This window comes from Panthera uncia (genome assembly GCF_023721935.1).
Source record: "Panthera uncia isolate 11264 chromosome C1 unlocalized genomic scaffold, Puncia_PCG_1.0 HiC_scaffold_4, whole genome shotgun sequence".
Lineage (NCBI taxonomy): Eukaryota > Metazoa > Chordata > Mammalia > Carnivora > Felidae > Panthera > Panthera uncia.
The window spans coordinates 70002719-70019663 of NW_026057585.1; the positions used below are offsets into that span (position 1 = coordinate 70002719).

General features: G+C 48.7%; 2 protein-coding genes and 4 non-coding genes across 6 annotated transcripts; 1 reads left to right on the top strand and 5 right to left on the bottom strand.

Annotated features, from left to right (window-relative positions):
• The first annotated feature begins 438 nt into the window (after positions 1-438).
• Positions 439-4593, top strand: BEST4 (bestrophin 4). The gene is made up of 9 exons (XM_049618653.1): positions 439-597; positions 683-777; positions 1360-1593; positions 1770-1924; positions 2369-2446; positions 2736-2933; positions 3048-3128; positions 3234-3388; positions 3562-4593. The coding sequence occupies exons 1-9, from the start codon at positions 446-448 to the stop codon at positions 3833-3835; spliced, it is 1422 nt and encodes a 473-aa protein (XP_049474610.1). The 5' UTR covers positions 439-445; the 3' UTR covers positions 3836-4593.
• A 3957-nt stretch (positions 4594-8550) lies between these two features.
• RPS8 (ribosomal protein S8) lies at positions 8551-11327 on the bottom strand. Its single transcript, XM_049618680.1, has 6 exons — positions 11237-11327; positions 10733-10839; positions 10161-10260; positions 9588-9763; positions 9224-9353; positions 8551-8716 (listed from the first exon to the last, which is right to left on the bottom strand). Exons 1-6 carry the CDS (start codon positions 11238-11240, stop codon positions 8607-8609), a joined length of 627 nt encoding a protein of 208 aa, XP_049474637.1. The 5' UTR covers positions 11241-11327; the 3' UTR covers positions 8551-8606.
• Positions 8863-8933, bottom strand: LOC125913829 (small nucleolar RNA SNORD38). The gene has a single exon (XR_007455120.1). It is a non-coding gene; the product is annotated as a small nucleolar RNA SNORD38 (small nucleolar RNA).
• On the bottom strand, positions 9458-9527 carry LOC125913830 (small nucleolar RNA SNORD38). Its single transcript, XR_007455121.1, has one exon. It is a non-coding gene; the product is annotated as a small nucleolar RNA SNORD38 (small nucleolar RNA).
• On the bottom strand, positions 10344-10447 carry LOC125913831 (small nucleolar RNA SNORD46). The gene has a single exon (XR_007455122.1). It is a non-coding gene; the product is annotated as a small nucleolar RNA SNORD46 (small nucleolar RNA).
• On the bottom strand, positions 10926-11005 carry LOC125913823 (small nucleolar RNA SNORD55/SNORD39). Its single transcript, XR_007455115.1, has one exon. It is a non-coding gene; the product is annotated as a small nucleolar RNA SNORD55/SNORD39 (small nucleolar RNA).
• Positions 11328-16945: the final 5618 nt, after the last annotated feature.

Consider the following 16945-nt stretch of genomic DNA (forward strand, 5'->3'; position numbering starts at 1 on the left):
GGGGGTGACAGTACCCTGGGCCTCGGGAGACCAGCTATCAACAAGACCCCAAGGGATAGTTGTGGGTCTAGGCTAGAGTTGGATCTCCTGTCCTTAGCAGTTTATGATCTGGTTACTTTTAGCCCTGCAAGTGGAAGAGGATCCCGGGGAAGCCTCTTGCAGGAGAGGTTATAGATCTCAGCTCCCCTAGGCCCATGCCATCCTGGCTTGACCCATGTACACTGAGTTCTGGAGGGGATGGGGATGTGCTCTGTCTGCTCTGCAGCTTCCTCCCCCATGACTACTGACACAGGGTGAAGGCTAGATGTATGTGACCAGAATTGAAGGGAGGTTGCCCGGGGAATGAAGCTTGGTGATAAGAAGGAAAGCTAAGGAGAAGGTTTGCTGGGAAAGAGGGACACTCTGGGGGCAGCTCTTGTGACCTCCTGCTCAGGCCCCCAGCACCATGACGGTTTCATACACCCTCAAAGTGGCGGAGGCTCGCTTCGGAGGCTTCTCTGGCTTGCTTCTCCGTTGGAGGGGAAGCATCTACAAGCTCCTCTACAAAGAGTTCCTCCTCTTCATCGCCCTGTATGCTCTGCTCAGCATCACTTACCGGTGAGGGTGAGGTCTCAGGGCTGGCCTGTGGGGGACAGGGCTGCCCACTTCCCTCTAACCCAGGCTTACAACTGACCTTACCCAGGTTGCTGCTGACCCAGGAGCAGAGGCATGTATATGCTCAGGTGGCCCGATACTGTAATCGTTCGGCAGATCTCATCCCCTTATCCTTTGTACTGGGTAAGGCTCCCTCTAGTTCTCCCTGGTATCCTTCTTACCATCTTCCCTGACCTTTGGGTTGAGTCGATAGCGCTGAGAGTCAGAATTACCCCAACAGCACAGCCTAGAGGTTAACCAGAGCAGGCTCAGCAGACATGGGAGTTGTATCCTGGGTCCAGGATTTCCAGAGGGCTAGACCCTGCCTATCACTTGCTGGACCCTCACTCCGCAAACAAGGGACAAAACACCTGCTGGCTTCAAACCCCTGCTCTGGGGGGAGGGGAGCTGCAGAGAGGTGACATCCCCTTCCCACCTTCATGGGAAGAGGGGCTCAGAGTTAACTACTACTAGTGGCCTTGAGCCACCACTTCTCTACCAGAGGTTTGCACTCCTCCATCCTCCGGGCCTGGCTTAGCAAGGAAGAGGCTTTAGGAAGAGGCACTTCCCCTGACATCAAGGCAGGACACTGGAGCCGGATGTGTCCTTCCCCCTGCTTCAGTTCAACCTAGCCTGGACCAGGCGCTCCAGCTGGGGGGCAGGGCACGCTAACTGCCAGACGCTCCCTCTTCCCTTCCTGTCCCCACTTCTGGGGCGGCTGACCAGGTTTCTACGTGACCCTGGTGGTGAACCGCTGGTGGGCCCAGTATACAAGCATCCCGCTGCCAGACCAGCTGATGTGCGTCATCTCGGCCAGCGTGCACGGTGTAGACCAGCATGGCCGCCTGCTGCGCCGTACCCTCATCCGCTATGCCAACCTGGCGTCTGTGCTGGTGCTGCGCTCAGTCAGCACCCGCGTGCTCAAGCGTTTCCCCACTATGGAGCACGTGGTGGATGCAGGTGCGGACAGGGGCCCCTGGGGCTCGGCCGGGCCGATGCAGGTGCCATGCTGGGGAGCCCTGGCACAGCCCACCAGACCCCGAAGGTGGGCCTCCTAGGAGGAGAGGTCTGACCCCCAAGGGGCAAGTCCTAGGCACAGGGGCTGAGTCTGCGCCCCACTCACTTTATCCCCTCAGGTTTCATGTCCCAGGAAGAGAGGAAAAAGTTTGAGAGCCTGAAATCCGATTTCAACAAGTACTGGATCCCATGTGTCTGGTTTACTAACCTGGCGGCCCAGGCCCGGAGGGATGGGAGAATCCGTGATGACATTGCTCTCTGCCTGCTCCTGGAAGTGAGTCTGCTCAGACCAGGCCCATTTATCCTCCTCCTCCTAGCTTTGCAAACCAGAACAATAATTTTAGTAATGAGCACTTAGATGCTGCCAACTTTGTACTGCACACTGTTGGAAGCACTGTACGTACATTAACTCATTAGCCATCACAACAACCTTTGAGACATTATCGGCATCCCTCTTTCACAGGTGACAAAACTGAGGCAGAGTGGAAAAGAAACTTGCCGAAATCACACAGATAGTTAGTGGAGCTGGGACTCATACATTCTGGGTCCATGCTTGGAACTACATTGCTAAACTGCTTCCCATCACAAGCACTCCCACATTGGTAACACCTCCAACAGCCAACTGGGCCTCTAGGCCTGGTTTGTGTTGGGCTCCCAGTTCTTTCCCCATTCTTCCTTCCTCACCTCCACTGACTTCCTCTTCTTGCTCTTCCACCAGGAGCTGAACAAGTACCGGGCTAAGTGCAGCATGCTATTCCACTATGACTGGATCAGCATACCTCTCGTCTACACCCAAGTAACTGCCTCTCACCTCCCCAGTCCCAGTGCCTACTGCATGTCCTGTGCTGTGTGTGACACTGAGAACTAGAGATGGCACCTGTGCTGGGGCAGTTCAGTCCAGTGAGACACTGAACAACTAAGGGCTCATCCTCAAAGCATCCCCAGACCCCCACTAATAGGACCCCATCCCCTCTGATGCTGCCACACCTTGCTACACATTTAGTTCCTTGTCAGAGTCCCCACTGGCCCTCAGGGGTGGGGAGGGCATTTTTCCCTGTCTTACTTGGCCCGGCTTCCTTCTCCAGGTGGTGACCATAGCGGTATACTCCTACTTTGCCCTCTCCCTGGTCGGCCGCCAGTTTGTGGAGCCAGAGGCAGGGCCTGCCAAACCTCGGGAGCCATTAGAGCCAGGCCAGGGGCCAGCGTCTACTCTGGGGGACCTGGACATGTATGTGCCTCTCACCACTCTGCTGCAGTTCTTCTTCTATGCTGGCTGGCTCAAGGTGGGCACATAGCGTGTTCATACCAGCTTGTTCTGTAGACATGTGGGTCCACCTCAACTTTGGGGATGGAGAATGGGGCTCTGAGCCCTGAAAACACTGTCTTACAACCTGCAGGTGGCCGAACAGATTATCAACCCCTTTGGGGAGGATGATGATGACTTTGAGACTAACCAGCTCATAGACCGCAACTTACAGGTGCGCCCGGTCTGGGGGCAAACTCCCTGTGCTCCCCTCCTTGCCAGCTCTCCGCCTAAGTGTGGAGAGGACAGGAGGATCCTTATGACTTGCTGCCTGCCTCAGGTGTCCCTGCTCTCCGTAGACGACATGTACCAGAACCTGCCTCCCGTGGAGAAGGACCTGTACTGGGACGAAGACTCAGCGCAGCCGCCTTACACGGTGGCCACGGCAGCAGAGGCTCTGCGGCCTTCCTTCCTGGGCTCCACCTTCAACCTTCGGTGAGTGACCCAAGCTGGTGGAGGCAGGGGTTGAGCTGGCACGCGGGCCCCAGGTCCGCGCCCCCACTCTGGGGCGCCAATGGATCGGTCCTTCCTGTTCCCCGCCCTCTCGGGAGAGTCAGTCCCAGGGCGGCTTGACGCCAAGATCGCTCAGACCTCCCTCCCATCCGCAGCGTGAGCGACGACCCCGAGCAGAACGTGCAGGTGGACACGTCCCCAGGGTCCGCTAGGCCGCTCCCCGCCGCGCAGACCCCGTTGCTCGGCCACTTGTTTGCCGCAGGAGCACCCTCGCCGGCGATCAGCCTCCGGACCTTTGGCCGCGTACGCGGAGCCCCCCGGACCCCTCATCTACTGCGCTTGCGAGCAGAGGAGGGCGGCGACCCCGAGGCCGCGGACCGCATTGAGGAGGCGTCGGTGGGGTCAGGGGACGAGGCCGGGGAGCCCTGAGAAAAGGCTGCCAGGGCCGGGCCCTCTTGCCTGCCTCCCCCAAGCCTGCCTCTGCTCGCTTTCCGCCCCCCCGCTGCCCTCCAGACGGCGCTGGTCCTGCCCTCGGACGCCATAGGAACACTTGCTGTGTGCCCTGAGCCAGAGCGTTGGCGGGGCCAGTGTCAGGGCTAGGAATGCGTCCACTTTGGCGGGAGAAGGTAGGATGGCTTGCTTGGGGACGGTGTAGCTAGAAGGATACACGTGCGAGGCCTAGAGGACAAGAACCCAGGTGCGCTGTTAATTTCCCGGGGAGCTGGGCCTGTTCTCAAACTTGAGGGAGCATCAGCGTCACTGACGGGCCTGTTCCGAACAGTTATGGGTGCCCCTTCCAGCATTTCTGATTCATTAGATCTGGGACGGAACCCAAGAAGTTGCATTTCTAGTAAATTCCCAGGTGCTGTTGCTGCTGCTGGTCCAAACATTACAATTTGTGTGAGACATAAAAAGATATTGAGGGTATACCTTATCTTGATAATCTTACTCTGAAGAGGGATCAAAGTGTGTGTGCTGGGGGACTTTTGTTTTTCCTATAATATTCTTTGTTTTTGTTTACAATGAGAATATAATCATTGTGCAGTTATGGTTGCTTAAAACTAAATTGGCCTGCTGTGCAGTGGGATAGTGAGGTAAAGATGATATGGAAGGGCTTGGGAATCTGTACTGGAGGCTGATTGAACTCATATGTGAAGGCAGTCTTACACCACCCAGCCTAGACCTTGGGCATTTGAACTTCTGAGTACCACATCCTTCTCTGTACCCCCCAACCAACAGAAGAGACGATGTAAGGGGTGAAGCTGGGGTTCCATCTCTGTGGTGGGCCTACAGTGCTGGGGGGAAATCAGACTCAGACAACACTAGATGGAGTTGCCTGAACTGAGCTCCTCTAAGATTCCTGGCCTATAAATTCAGCCTCCATTAAAGAACTTGGTGAATGCTAAAACTGAATCTTAAGATCAAAGAATTACAGAGGACAGAAGTCAAAGGAGGGCAGAAACAAGAGTATAGAGGTTGAGTGTATGCTCTGGCATTGTTGACTGACTAGATAATGCTGGTTTTGCTACTTTCGTACTGCTGGGTGACCATAGGTTACTGGATACCTAAGCATAGGTCTCCAAATGTATGGAGACAATAGCACCCCCAGGACAGCCATTCACCCGTAAGCTATTTAAGTTTTTTTCACAGGGTTAATAGGAAGTAGCCTTGCTCAGAGCAAGAATGGTCATCTGAAGGCTGTGGACATGAATACTGCCTGGATCAAAGACTTTTTAAAAAAGATTCTATTCATAAATTATAAGTAGAAGGGGAAGTATAGTTTTTTGGAACTCAAATTAGGAAATAAAGGCAAAGTGTTTAGTGTGGCTTTGCTGACCCATACCAACTCCTGACTCATACCTCTCAGTCAACAATAGCTAAAATTAAGGTGTTGCATTAAGATAATCACTGGATGGAAAGGTGGGGCACAGGCCTCCCCAGAGCAACGGTAAGGTGTCAGAAGGTTGGGTTGATCTGTGTCCTGACGTTTTTGTACTCAAAAGTGGTGGCTGTCATCTTTCCCTATTGTCTCTTCACAGAAGTCTGCAATTTTGCCAAGCTAATGAACCAGTTGGGTGTTCACTTCTTTAACTCTTAAAAGTTACATACTTACACTTTCCATCAACTTCAACTTCGATAAAATCTTGTTTTTTAAGAAATTAATTTAGGGGCGCCTGAGTGGCTCAGTCGGTTGAGTCCGACTTCGGCTCAGGTCATGATCTCACGGTTCGTGAGTTTGAGCCCTACATCGGGCTCTGGGCTGACAGCTCAGAGCCTGGAGCCTGCTTCGGATTCTGTGTCTCCCTGTCTGCCCCTCCGCTGCTTGCACTCGGGTCTCTTGCATTGTCTCAAAAATAAACATTAAAAAAAAATTTTAATAAAAAATTAATTTAGCACACTGGAGTGCTTGCTATGTTGTCCTGTACTTCCAGGTACTGGAGACAGAGCAGGATACAAACATACCTGTTCCCCGGAATTACATTCTAGTAGGACAAGACAAAATGAGCAAAATTTATGCCCAACTAAGGGATAAGGAGAAAAAGGAGGAAAAGATACAGCATTGAAGGGACTAACTTAAAAAACTGTGATCAGGGGCGCCTGGGTGGCTCAGTCAGTTGAGCGGCCGACTTCGGCTCAGGTTATGATCTCGCGGTCTGTGGGTTCGAGCCCCGCGTCGGGCTCTGTGCTGACAGCTCAGAGCCTGGAGCCTGTTTCAGATTCTGTGTCTCCCTCTCTCTGACCCTCCCCCGTTCATGCTCTGTCTGTCTCAAAAATAAACATTAAAAAAAAAAAAAACAAAACTGTGATCAGAGAGGAAAAAAACGACGGTCTAAGTAAGACCTGGAGAGTAAGTCATGTGGGTATTTGAAATAAATTGTTTCCAACAAAAGAATAGCAAATGAACATACATTATTTACTCAGTAAGGCCAGGATCATAGGCACTATAGAAAAAGGGAGCAGGTAGGGGTGCCTGGGTGGCTCAGTCGGTTGAGCGTCCGACTTCAGCTCAGGTCACGATCTCACGGTCCGTGAGTTCGAGCCCCGGGTCGGGCTCTGGGCTGATGGCTCAGAGCCTGGAGCCTGCTTCTGATTCTGTGTCTCCCTCTCTCTCTGCCCCTCCCCTGTTCATGCTCTGTCTCTCTCTGTCTCAAAAATAAATAAATGTTAAAAAAAAAAAAAATTTTAAAAAAGAAAAAGGGAGCAGGTCATGTAGAGTTCCATAGTGTTTGGTTAGGCTTTTGAGATGGTAAGTTGCCCTGTCAAAAACCTGATATATTTTTTTAAGTTTGAGAGGGGGTGCCTGGGTGGCTCAGTTGGTTCAGCATCCTACTCTTAATTTTGGCTCTGGTCATGATCTCAAGATTCGTTGAGTTTGAGCCCTACGTCGTCAGGCTCTGAGCTAACAGCACAGAGCCTGCTTGGATGCTCTCTCCCTCTCTGCTCCTAGTCTTTCTCAAAAGAAATAAAAAGTTCAGACTGCATGCACGAGGGATGAGCAGAATGAGAATCCTATGCTAGCTCTGCGCAGAGCCCTACATGTCTTGATCTCATGAACTGACTGAACCACCCAGGTGGCCCCCAAAAACTGATTTTTTTAAAGTTTATTTTGAGAGAGAGAGAACATGAGTGGGGGAGGGGCAGAGAGAATCCCAAGCAGGGTCTGCACTGCCAGCACAGACCCCAGTGCAGGACTTGAACCCATGAGGCTGCAAGATCATGACCTGAGCTGAAACCAAGAGTCGGGACCCTTAACTGACTGAACCACTCAGATGCCCCAAAAACCTGATCTTAAAACTGATCAACAGGGGCACCTGGGTGGCTCAGTCCGTTGAGCATCCGACTTCAGCTCAGGTCATGATTTCACGGCTCAGGAGTTTGAGCCCCACATCGGGCTCTGCACTGATAGGATAGCTCAGAGCCTGGAGCCTGCTTCAGATTCTGTGTCTCCCTCTCTGTCCCTCCCCTGCTCGCACTCTCTCTCAAAAGTAAATAAACCTTAAAAAATTAAAAAAAAAAAAAAAAACCAAAAAAACTTATCAACATTGCTAGGATTGTGTTGGGGACAACAGAAGCATTGAGTGCTACTTATAAAAAAGTGACTGGAAGGTGGATGGTTTTAAAGGTTGAAGCAATTAAGACCTGGGATTATTAGATGTTAGCATGTAAGGGTCAGATGACCCAAGATTTTGATTTAAGCAGCTGTATAAAGACAACTGTTTGCTATAATCAAATAGCTGAGAAACTATTTGAAAAGGAAAAGCTGAAGAATGTTATCCATTTTTAACATGTTCACCTTTGAGAGTCCAATTATGATATACAAATCCAGGTGTTAAGTAGGTTTGGGTTAAAGTTAGAAAAATGCATCATATGGGGCACCGGGGTGGCTTGAGTCCATTGAGTGCCCAACTCTTGATATAGGCTCAGGTGATCTTGGTGGTCATGAGATCGAGCCCTGAGTCAGGTCTGCACTGAGCATGGAGCCTACCTGGGATTCTCTCTGCCCCTCCTCTGCTCTCAAAATAAACATTAAAAAAAATGCATCATAAACCACATTCAATACCTACAATAGACAATGTACAGCCAAGCTGGAGACAAAGAACTGAACTTTGTAGATTTAGCAATGCAGAAACCACTGGTTATCTTGCACACTTTGGTAAGAGGGGAAGGGGGATTAGGTTTCAAAAGAAAATTAACTTCAGAAAGACATTAAAAAACTGAAAGATACAGATACGTAAGTGTGCTCAACTTCCTCAACAATGTACAAAAGAAATTTGGAATACAATTTCCAGGTTTATAGGCTATTCACAAACCCAGGCCGAAAACTTCCAAGCTAAAACCTTAAGACCAAGGTGCACATAGGGAAAGGGTATAGGACCTCTAAAAGAGCCAAATTTACAGAGGCAGCATGGCTTCAGGTACCAGTCATGGTCAACACAGTAATATTGGGGGCCCAGTGCTGAGATACCTCCCTTACACAGTTTCTGCTTGCCCTGCATGCCACATCCCTGTTCCCACTAAACACTAGCCTTTGGGGTGAGAAATGCTCCCCCTTACGGACATAGCCCACACCTAAGGCTGGCCTTCAGGCAGAGTGAGCTGGGACACTCTACGGTTTCCCAAGCAATCAGATATTCACACATGAATACAGGGCAGAATAAACACCTTTTATTACATGACCGAAGATAGGAAGGAAGAAGATTTATTTGCCTTTCCGGGCTTTGATTTTCCTCAGATAGAACTCTAGCTCCTTGCCCTCCAGTACATAGCCATCTGCTCGGCCACACTGGCCTGGTCTTGAAGCGATGCATGCTGCAAGAGAGTATGCATTCATTAGCAAAATGACAATGTGGCCCTATCCAAACCTAGGTATTGCCTTAGAAGTCCATGTTGGTTTAGGTATCCTGGGGGGGTGGTGGTGGTGGTGGTGGTGGTGAGGGCAAGCTTGAAGCCCACTGTCTCCTCAGATAAGACTTCATCGTCACTTAAAAGTCAGTAGCAGAACTGGACAAAGTTTTCATCACTGAGACAGCCCCCTCAGCCCACACATGCATGGACTTCTCAAAATACTTCTGGGAGTTAGAGGCAGAGGGCAAGCTTAGGCCTACGGACTCCTGCCCACTATTTCCCATTTGAGCTTCATACTAATGGGATGACCACATGTTCTGACTTTTGCTTGCATTCTGTTATCATTTAACTCTCCTGGTGAAGCCTCTACCACAAAGCTGGCCAGTAAAAAGAACAAAAGAGGCAAGAATAAAATGCAGAGGATATACAGTTATCTGGACACCCCCTCCCCCGAGGCAACAGCTATCTCACCAAGAAGTTTGCCCTGCTGGAACTGCTCCTCCAGAAGACTGCTTATTTTGGCATTCTTTTTCCTCTCATCATATTTCTTCTGAATTTTCTTTGATCGTTTTTTGTTTAAAATCTCTTCCTCCTCGGGAGTCTAAATAAAGGAGACAGATGACTTAGCTGGAGCTCCCCAAGCACTGACTCAAGGAAGGAATGTCCTCACAGCTTTGGGCCCAGTACATCCCAATCCCTGCTGCCTTCCTCAGCACTAAAAGCTTTCATCTCTTTCCCTTCAGCAGCAGAACTGGACGCAGTTTTCATCATAAGAAGGCTGCAATGAGGCTGGCCTCCCCCGCCCAACAGGGAAGTTGGCACCCCAAAAACGCACCAGCTTGGCCCCCTTCTTGCGGCCCAGGGGCAGTGCATAGTGGGACTCGTACCACTGCCGGTACGGTGTGCTGTCAATGAGCACGATACAGTTCTTCACCAAGGTCTTGGTGCGGACCAGTTCGTTGTTGGATGCATTGTAGACAACATCAATAATCCTTGTTTTGCGCGTACAACCTGCTCACAGGAGAAATTCAGAATCAAGTCCTGTAAACAACTGGCTTTGTTGTTCCCTGCACATCCTACCCCATAGTGCCTAAGGAAAAGGGAACTCTAAGCCGTTACCCAGCCACAGGGTGTCAGCTCATCTTCCACAAAGCCACCTTTCCAGAGATGGCTGGCAACCACATATAAATAAGGTCTAGATTCAGCCCCAATCCCTGAGGCTATAGGACTTCAGAGACAAAACAGGATAGAGGGAATTCTCCAGCTACCACAACCTTAAGATCTTTCAAACAAAGAGAAACTTCAGTATCTTGATGGAGGCCAAGGACTTCCTGTTAAAAAGTACCTACTGAAGCTTAGGAAATTTTAGGGATTCAGTTCCCACCCACTCCTAGAGGGCCTCACTCACACTCAGAGCCCCAGGAGAAGTTCCCCACGTCCAGCCTCAAGGCACGGTACTTCTTATTGCCTCCCCGAACCCGGACTGTGTGTATACGGCGGGGGCCAATCTGGAAAACACAAGGAGACAGGAACTAGGTTATCCAAGAGAGCAAGACAACAAAGGGAAGGGTACCCAGGCTGGACGGAGGCAACACAGTCAGTGTAACTATGACAAATCCTAGCATTGGCAAGTGGCACACAGGTGACCAAGACGGCCACAACCACGCCTAAGGATACTTTTTCATCACTCTAGTTACCTCCAAGAGGAAAAACCTAACTCCAAACACTGAAAACTAAGTCTCTATTCAACAAAAATACTAGGTTTCTATCATTTGAGGAGCCCATCTCCTCCAAGCGCCCTTTAAGTCCTAGTACACAGCATCTGTCTCCATGCAATCTCTTTAGTCTCAACCAACAGGTAAAGGTGAGGAGGCCGCCCAGTCCCCTAGACAGGTCACAGAGCCCTGCAAAGATTCAACCACCACAAGCAGAGGCCAGACCACGCCGGAGACTAGGGGGACGCGAACGCCCCGCACGCACCTTAGTGTTGGCAGCGGGGCGTCCCAGCTCATACTTCCGCTTCTTGTGGTAGGGCTTTCTCTTGCCCCCGGTCTTGCGGCGCTTGTGCCAGTTGTCCCGAGAGATGCCTACATGCCGGAACGGGGACGGAAGCTTTAGCCATTGGGCCTCGGGCCGGCACCTCGCAAGCCCCAAACCCCCGCGCCGGACGGGCCGCACGCTCAGCTCTCCAAGGTTGGTTCCCCCACTGCGCACTCGGGAGTTTACAGCATTATCAAGGTGTCATCATCCACATGCGGCCCAGCCCGGGCTCCTTCCCATGGCAGCCATGTTGGTATGCCTGCAACCCCAAGCTCCTACAGCCCCTGGAGGGGGCTTCGGCGGCCAGAACCCGAGCACCACCCTCCTCGTGGCTGCTCCGTGCTAGGGGTCGGGGCGCCCGCACTCCTGACTTGACTGCGAGGCAGGATGGCGCCGGATCGAGCTCGTCCCCCTTCCCGGGCCCCGAAGCAGAGCGACACTCACCCATCACTCTCGGCGCTGGCTGCGAAAGGGAAAACGCAAAGCCTCACGGTCCGGTTTGTAAAACGCAGTCCCGCCCCTTTAACGTGGTTTCTGCGCGCCGCTGTGAGGATCCCGGAGTCTGAGTGCGACGTCACTGACGTTTCTGCGACAGTACCGCGGACCTCCCGCTGCGAGAGGGGCCTCTGGGCTCCTAACTCGTGGACAGCGCTGGACCCGCGTTTGCTGCCGCTCGCTAGAGGTTGAGGGCTTTATGGTGCATCCGAGGTGGAGTCACCTGGCTTTACGCTTTGAAAAGACTCGTTTTAGAAGCTGGGCGCAGCTGCGATGGGAAAAGGTGGAAGGCAGCAGGGAGGGAAACGAGTGGTGGACTTAGGTTTGGTTCTGAAGGGTTTGGTGATACATTGGACTTGGAGGGAGGGGGTTAGGGAAAGGGGTGTGTGTCGAGGATTACTAATTCCTCACGTGATGAGTTGGATGAAAATCGGTGCCTTTTACTGAGATGGGGTAAACTAAGGTAGGAGCGGTTCTGGTCATGTTCATTTTGAGATCTTGGTGCCCTCTAAGTGGGAATGACGGGCAGCTGGATGTTCATGTCTTGGTCATCCTTATGGAAGAAATTTGGACAGAAGATGTTACTTTGGGAATCATTACTATGCAAATGTAATTAAAGTTTCCAGAATGAATGGCATCTAGGGAGAGAGCATAAAGCACACTTTTCTTGTAAAATGTACTAAATAAATACTTTAGGCTTGTGAGATACAGAGTTTGTGTCACAACTACTCGACTTCGCTAGTGTAGTGTGTGAGAGTAATCCTAGACAATAGTAAACAAATGTGTGTGGCAGTGTTCCAGAACTTACGATACTGAGATTCATCTCTCATGAACCATTACGCTTTTGATTTTTTACAAACATTTAAAAACGTAACAACAACTCTTGGCGCACGGGCTCAATCAGCATACTGTGATGTGCCAACCCTTAGCATAAAGAAATACAGGAAAATGTTCTAGGTCCAAGGCTTGAGGAATATGAACATTTAAGGCCAGGTAAATAAAAACTGGCAGAGGAGACAAGGAGCAGTTAGACTGACAGGAAGAAAGCTAGTATAGTATATCATGGTCTAATGCTACTGTAAAGGTTAGTAAAGGTCTAAAAAGGGATTCTTGGATTTAGTAACTTGAAAACCTTTTTTTAAAATTTTTAATGTTTTATTTATTTTTGAGAGAGAGAAAGAGCGAGCGAGCAAGCAGGTGAAGGGCAGAGAGAAAGGGAGACACAGAATCCAAAGCAGGTTCCAGGCTCTGAGCTGTCAATACAGAGCCCGATGTGGGGCTTGAACTCACGAACCTCGAGATCATGACCTGAGCTGAAGTTGGACACTTAACTGACTGAGCCACCCAGGCATCCCTCCCCACAACAATGAAATTTTTAAAAAATAATAAGAGAGAAGACTGGCTGGTGGCTGGAGGGGAAACGGGTCAAAGGGCAGTATTTAAAGGAGTAAATTGCCTAAAGGAGTCCTTTACACTCTGCTCCCAATCCTATCACAGCCCTTTGAAGGGATTCCCTCATTGTCTCTGCTCAAAATCTCACCTCCATGTACAAACACACGTGGGAGGACTTTTCTGAGCCTGCTGCTTTCTAAAGTAACAATGCTTGGGGTGCCTGGCTGGTTCAGTCAGTAGAGCATGTGACTCTTGATCTCTGGGTTATGAGTTCAAGCCCCATGTTGGGGGTAGAGCTTACTTTAAAAAAACAACAATCAAGGGGTGCCTGGGTGGCTCAGTCAGGTAAAGGTCCTACTTTTTTTTTTTTAAATATTTATTTATTCATTTTGAGAGAGAGCAAGGCTGAATGCGGGAGGGGCAGAGAGAGAGAGAGAGAGAATCCCAAGCAGGCTCTGCACTGCCAGCACAGTGCCCAACTTGGGGCCTCTCAGGTCATGAACCCTGAGATCATGACTGGAGCCAAAACCAAGAGTCTGATGCTTAACTGGCTGAGCCACCCACGTGCCCCAAGCACCCTACTTTTGATTTCTGCTCAGGTCGTGATCTCACAGTTTGTGAAGTTGCCCCATATTGGGCTATGTGCTGATGGCACTGGGCCTGCTTGGGATTCTGTCTCTCGTTCTCTCTGCCCCTCCCCCGCTTGTGCGTGCTCTCTCTCTCTCAAAATAAATAAATAAATTTAAAAAGTAAATAAAATAAATGGGAAAAAAACATGGTCACTCCAAAACACACAAAAAAAGCATTTGACAAAATCTAATGCCTTTCATGATAAAAATACTTAAACTAGAAACAGAATTGAACTTCTTCCACGTGAGAAAGACCATCTATAAAAACCCATAGGTAGAATCAAACTTAATGATCAGGAACAAGACAAAGACATTAACTCTCACCACCTTTTTTTTTTTTTTTAATTTCTGGGAGGAGGGTGCAAGTGAGCGAGGAGCAGAGAGAGAGGGAGGGAGAATTCCAGGAGGGGCAGGGAGAGAAATTATTATTACACTATATGTTACCTTAGATTTAAATTAAAATAAAAAAAAAAAGGCAGCACCTGGGTGGTTCAGTTGGTTAAGCATCCGACTTCAGCTCAGGTCATGATCTCATGGTTCGTGGGTTCGAGCCCCGCATGGGCTCTCTGCTGACAGCTCAGAGCCTGGAGGCTGCTTCAGATTCTGTGTCTCCCTCTCTCTCTGCCCCTCCCCTGTTCACACTGTCTCTCAAAAATAAATAAATGTAAAAAAAATTTTTTTTAATGTGTTAAAAGTGACAGTGCAAAAATGAAGAGAGAAAGTTATAGAGCACTTGATGAATCTTATTTCATGATTTAATTTTTCCAAGTAATCTGTACACCATACATGGGACTTGAACTGCGATCAAGAGTCACATACTCTACCAACTGAGCCAGTCAGGCACCCCAACATAGATCTTAAATGCTAAGACCTCATATTGTATGATTCCATTTATATGAAATGTCCAGAATAGCAAGTCCATAGAGAAAGTAGATTAGTGGTTGCCAGGGGCTGGGGGAAGAGGAGATTGGGGGATGACTGCTAATGAGTATTGGGTTTCTTTTTGGGTGAAAATGTTCTTGAATTGGGGCACCTGGGTGGTTCAGTTGGTTAAGCATCCAACTTTGGCTCAGGTCATGATCTCACGTTTCTGAGTTTGAGCCCTGCATCGGGCTCTTTGCTGTCAGCGTGGAGCCTGCTTCAGATCCTGTCTCCCTCGCTGTCTGTCCCTCCCCCACTTGTGCACATGCTGCGCGCTCTCTCAAAAAGAAACATTAAAAAAAAAAAAAAGAAATAATGTTCTGGAATCAGTGGTGATGGTTGCCCGATTAAATCAATATACCAAAACCATTGAATTCATAGTATGTGAATTTTAAAAGGGTGACTTTTATAGTGCGTGGATTGTATCTCAATAAAGCTGTTATTTAAAAAAAAAAAGCCCTGGTATATTCAAGAAATAAAGGTCAGTGTAGTTGGAGCGGTAGGAGATGCAGTGTATTCATTCATTTAAAAATATGAATTGTGTGCTTACCATATGTTCCAGACGTTATGGATACAGTATTAAATAAAACAAAAATCTTTGTCCTTATGCGCTTAGCTAGCTAGCTAGCACTTATTTTTTTATTTTTTAATTTACATCCAAGTTGCATATAGTGCAAAAATGATTTCAGGAGTAGATTCCAGTGATTCATCCCCTACATTTAACACCCAGTGCTCAGCCCAGCAAGTGTCTTCCTTAATGCCTCTTACCCTTTTAGCCCATCCCCCCTCCCACAGCCCCTCCAGCAACCCTATGTTTGTTCTCTATATTTAAGAGTCTCTTATGTTTTGACCCCTCCCTGTTTTTATATTATTTTTGCCTCCCTTCCCTTATGTTCATCTGTTCTGTGTCTTAAAGTCCTCATATGAGTGAAGTCATATGTTATTTGTCTTTCTCTAATTTCGCTTAGCATAATACCCTCTAGTTCCATCCACATAGTTGCAAATGGCCAAGATTTCATTCTTTTTGATTGCCGAGTAATACTCCATTGCGTATATATATACCACATCTTCTTTATCCATTCATCCGTCAGTGGGCATTTGGGCTCTTTCCATACTTTGGCTATGGTCGATAAGCTAGCTAGAACTTATATAGCACTTATTAAATGTTAGACATTGTCCTTACTACCGTGTGTATATTAACACCTCTATACCAGTATTATCCTCATTTCACAAATAGCAAAAAGAGGTTAAATAACCCACTTAAGGTGGCCTCAGGAGCCAGGCTTTTAACCTCCTAAGTGTTTTGCCCAAACTGCATTCCAACTGGACCAATAGAGGAAGGAGCTGACCAGGCCACAGCAGGACATTTAGAATTTATCTTTTGTGCAAAGGGACATTATTAAAGGGTTCGAGGGGCACCTGGATGGCTCAGTCTGTTAAGCATCTGATTCTTGGTTTTGGCTCAGATCATGATCTCACGGTTTGTGAGATCGGGCCCCATAGCGGGCTCTGTGCTGCCAGTGTGGAGCTTGCTTGGGATTCTCTGTCCCTCTCTCTCTGTACCTCTCAAAGTAAATAAATATTTTAAAAATTTTAAAAAGAAAAGAGTTTGAAGCAGGTGATGACTTATAAGGATTCCCTGGCTGGTCCCATGAGGGACTAATATGCCATTCCAAGTGAGAAGATGGGTCAGGTCTGGTCAGGTCTTCATTTAACAGACTGAGCCACCTAGGTGCCCCTTCTTCCTGAGGTCTTTCTAAAATGTGCATTTGGTTGTGTGGCACTTAGGCTAAAAATCTTTTAATACCTTATTACTATTTAGATAATTAATGTTATTTTTATTTTTTTAATGTTTATTTATTTTTTAGAGAGACAGAGACAGAATGCGAGTGGGTTAGGGGCAGAGAGAGAGGGAGACACAGAATCCGAATCAGGCTCCAGGCTCTGAGTGTGAGCACAGAGCCCGAGGCGGGGCTCGAACCTACAAGATCATGACCTGAGCTGAAGTCAGATGCTCAATCGACTGAGCCACCCAGGCGCCCCTGATAATTCATATTCCAGGGCAAGGAATCTGGAATCTTCCAGTTCCCAACTGTCCATGCTCTATGACTGGTTCCTCAGTTCACCTGGCAAACTTCTAATTTTTCAAGACCAAACTGGTATTGTTCATCAGATCCTTTCCCACCTAGCAAGCTAAGTGCTTTCTTGTCAGTGTTGCCACAGAATCCTGTAATGTGTCTTGAGCAAAGACTGTAACTGACAAAGCACCATCTTTCTGCTTATGGCTCCTGTTCCCAGAAGACCTGGGACCTAGTAAGCACAGAACAAGGCAGAGCTTGGAAGCTTTACCACATCATTGAAACCGCTGGTATGGATTTGGCCTCCTAGGTAGAGTACAGAATCAGCACTATAGAAAATTGCAGTAATATCTGTCCTTAGTCCGAGAAGGTTCATACATGTCTCAGCCCTTCCCACACACCAGTCAACAGGTTGACTTTTTCCTCTTTCTTTATTGTTAGACACAATGTATAAACACGTAAAACAGGAAACAGCAGGGATCCTCTTGGGCCTCTAAAAACAGCAAGGAAGGAAGAGATCCCAGAAACTTTTTTTTAGAGTACAAGACATAGTGGCTGAACCAAGGGCATGGAAGGCAGGCCAGAGCCAGCAGAAAGCTGGACTAAAGGCTCCTTTCCTCTCCCCAGCGCCAGGATAA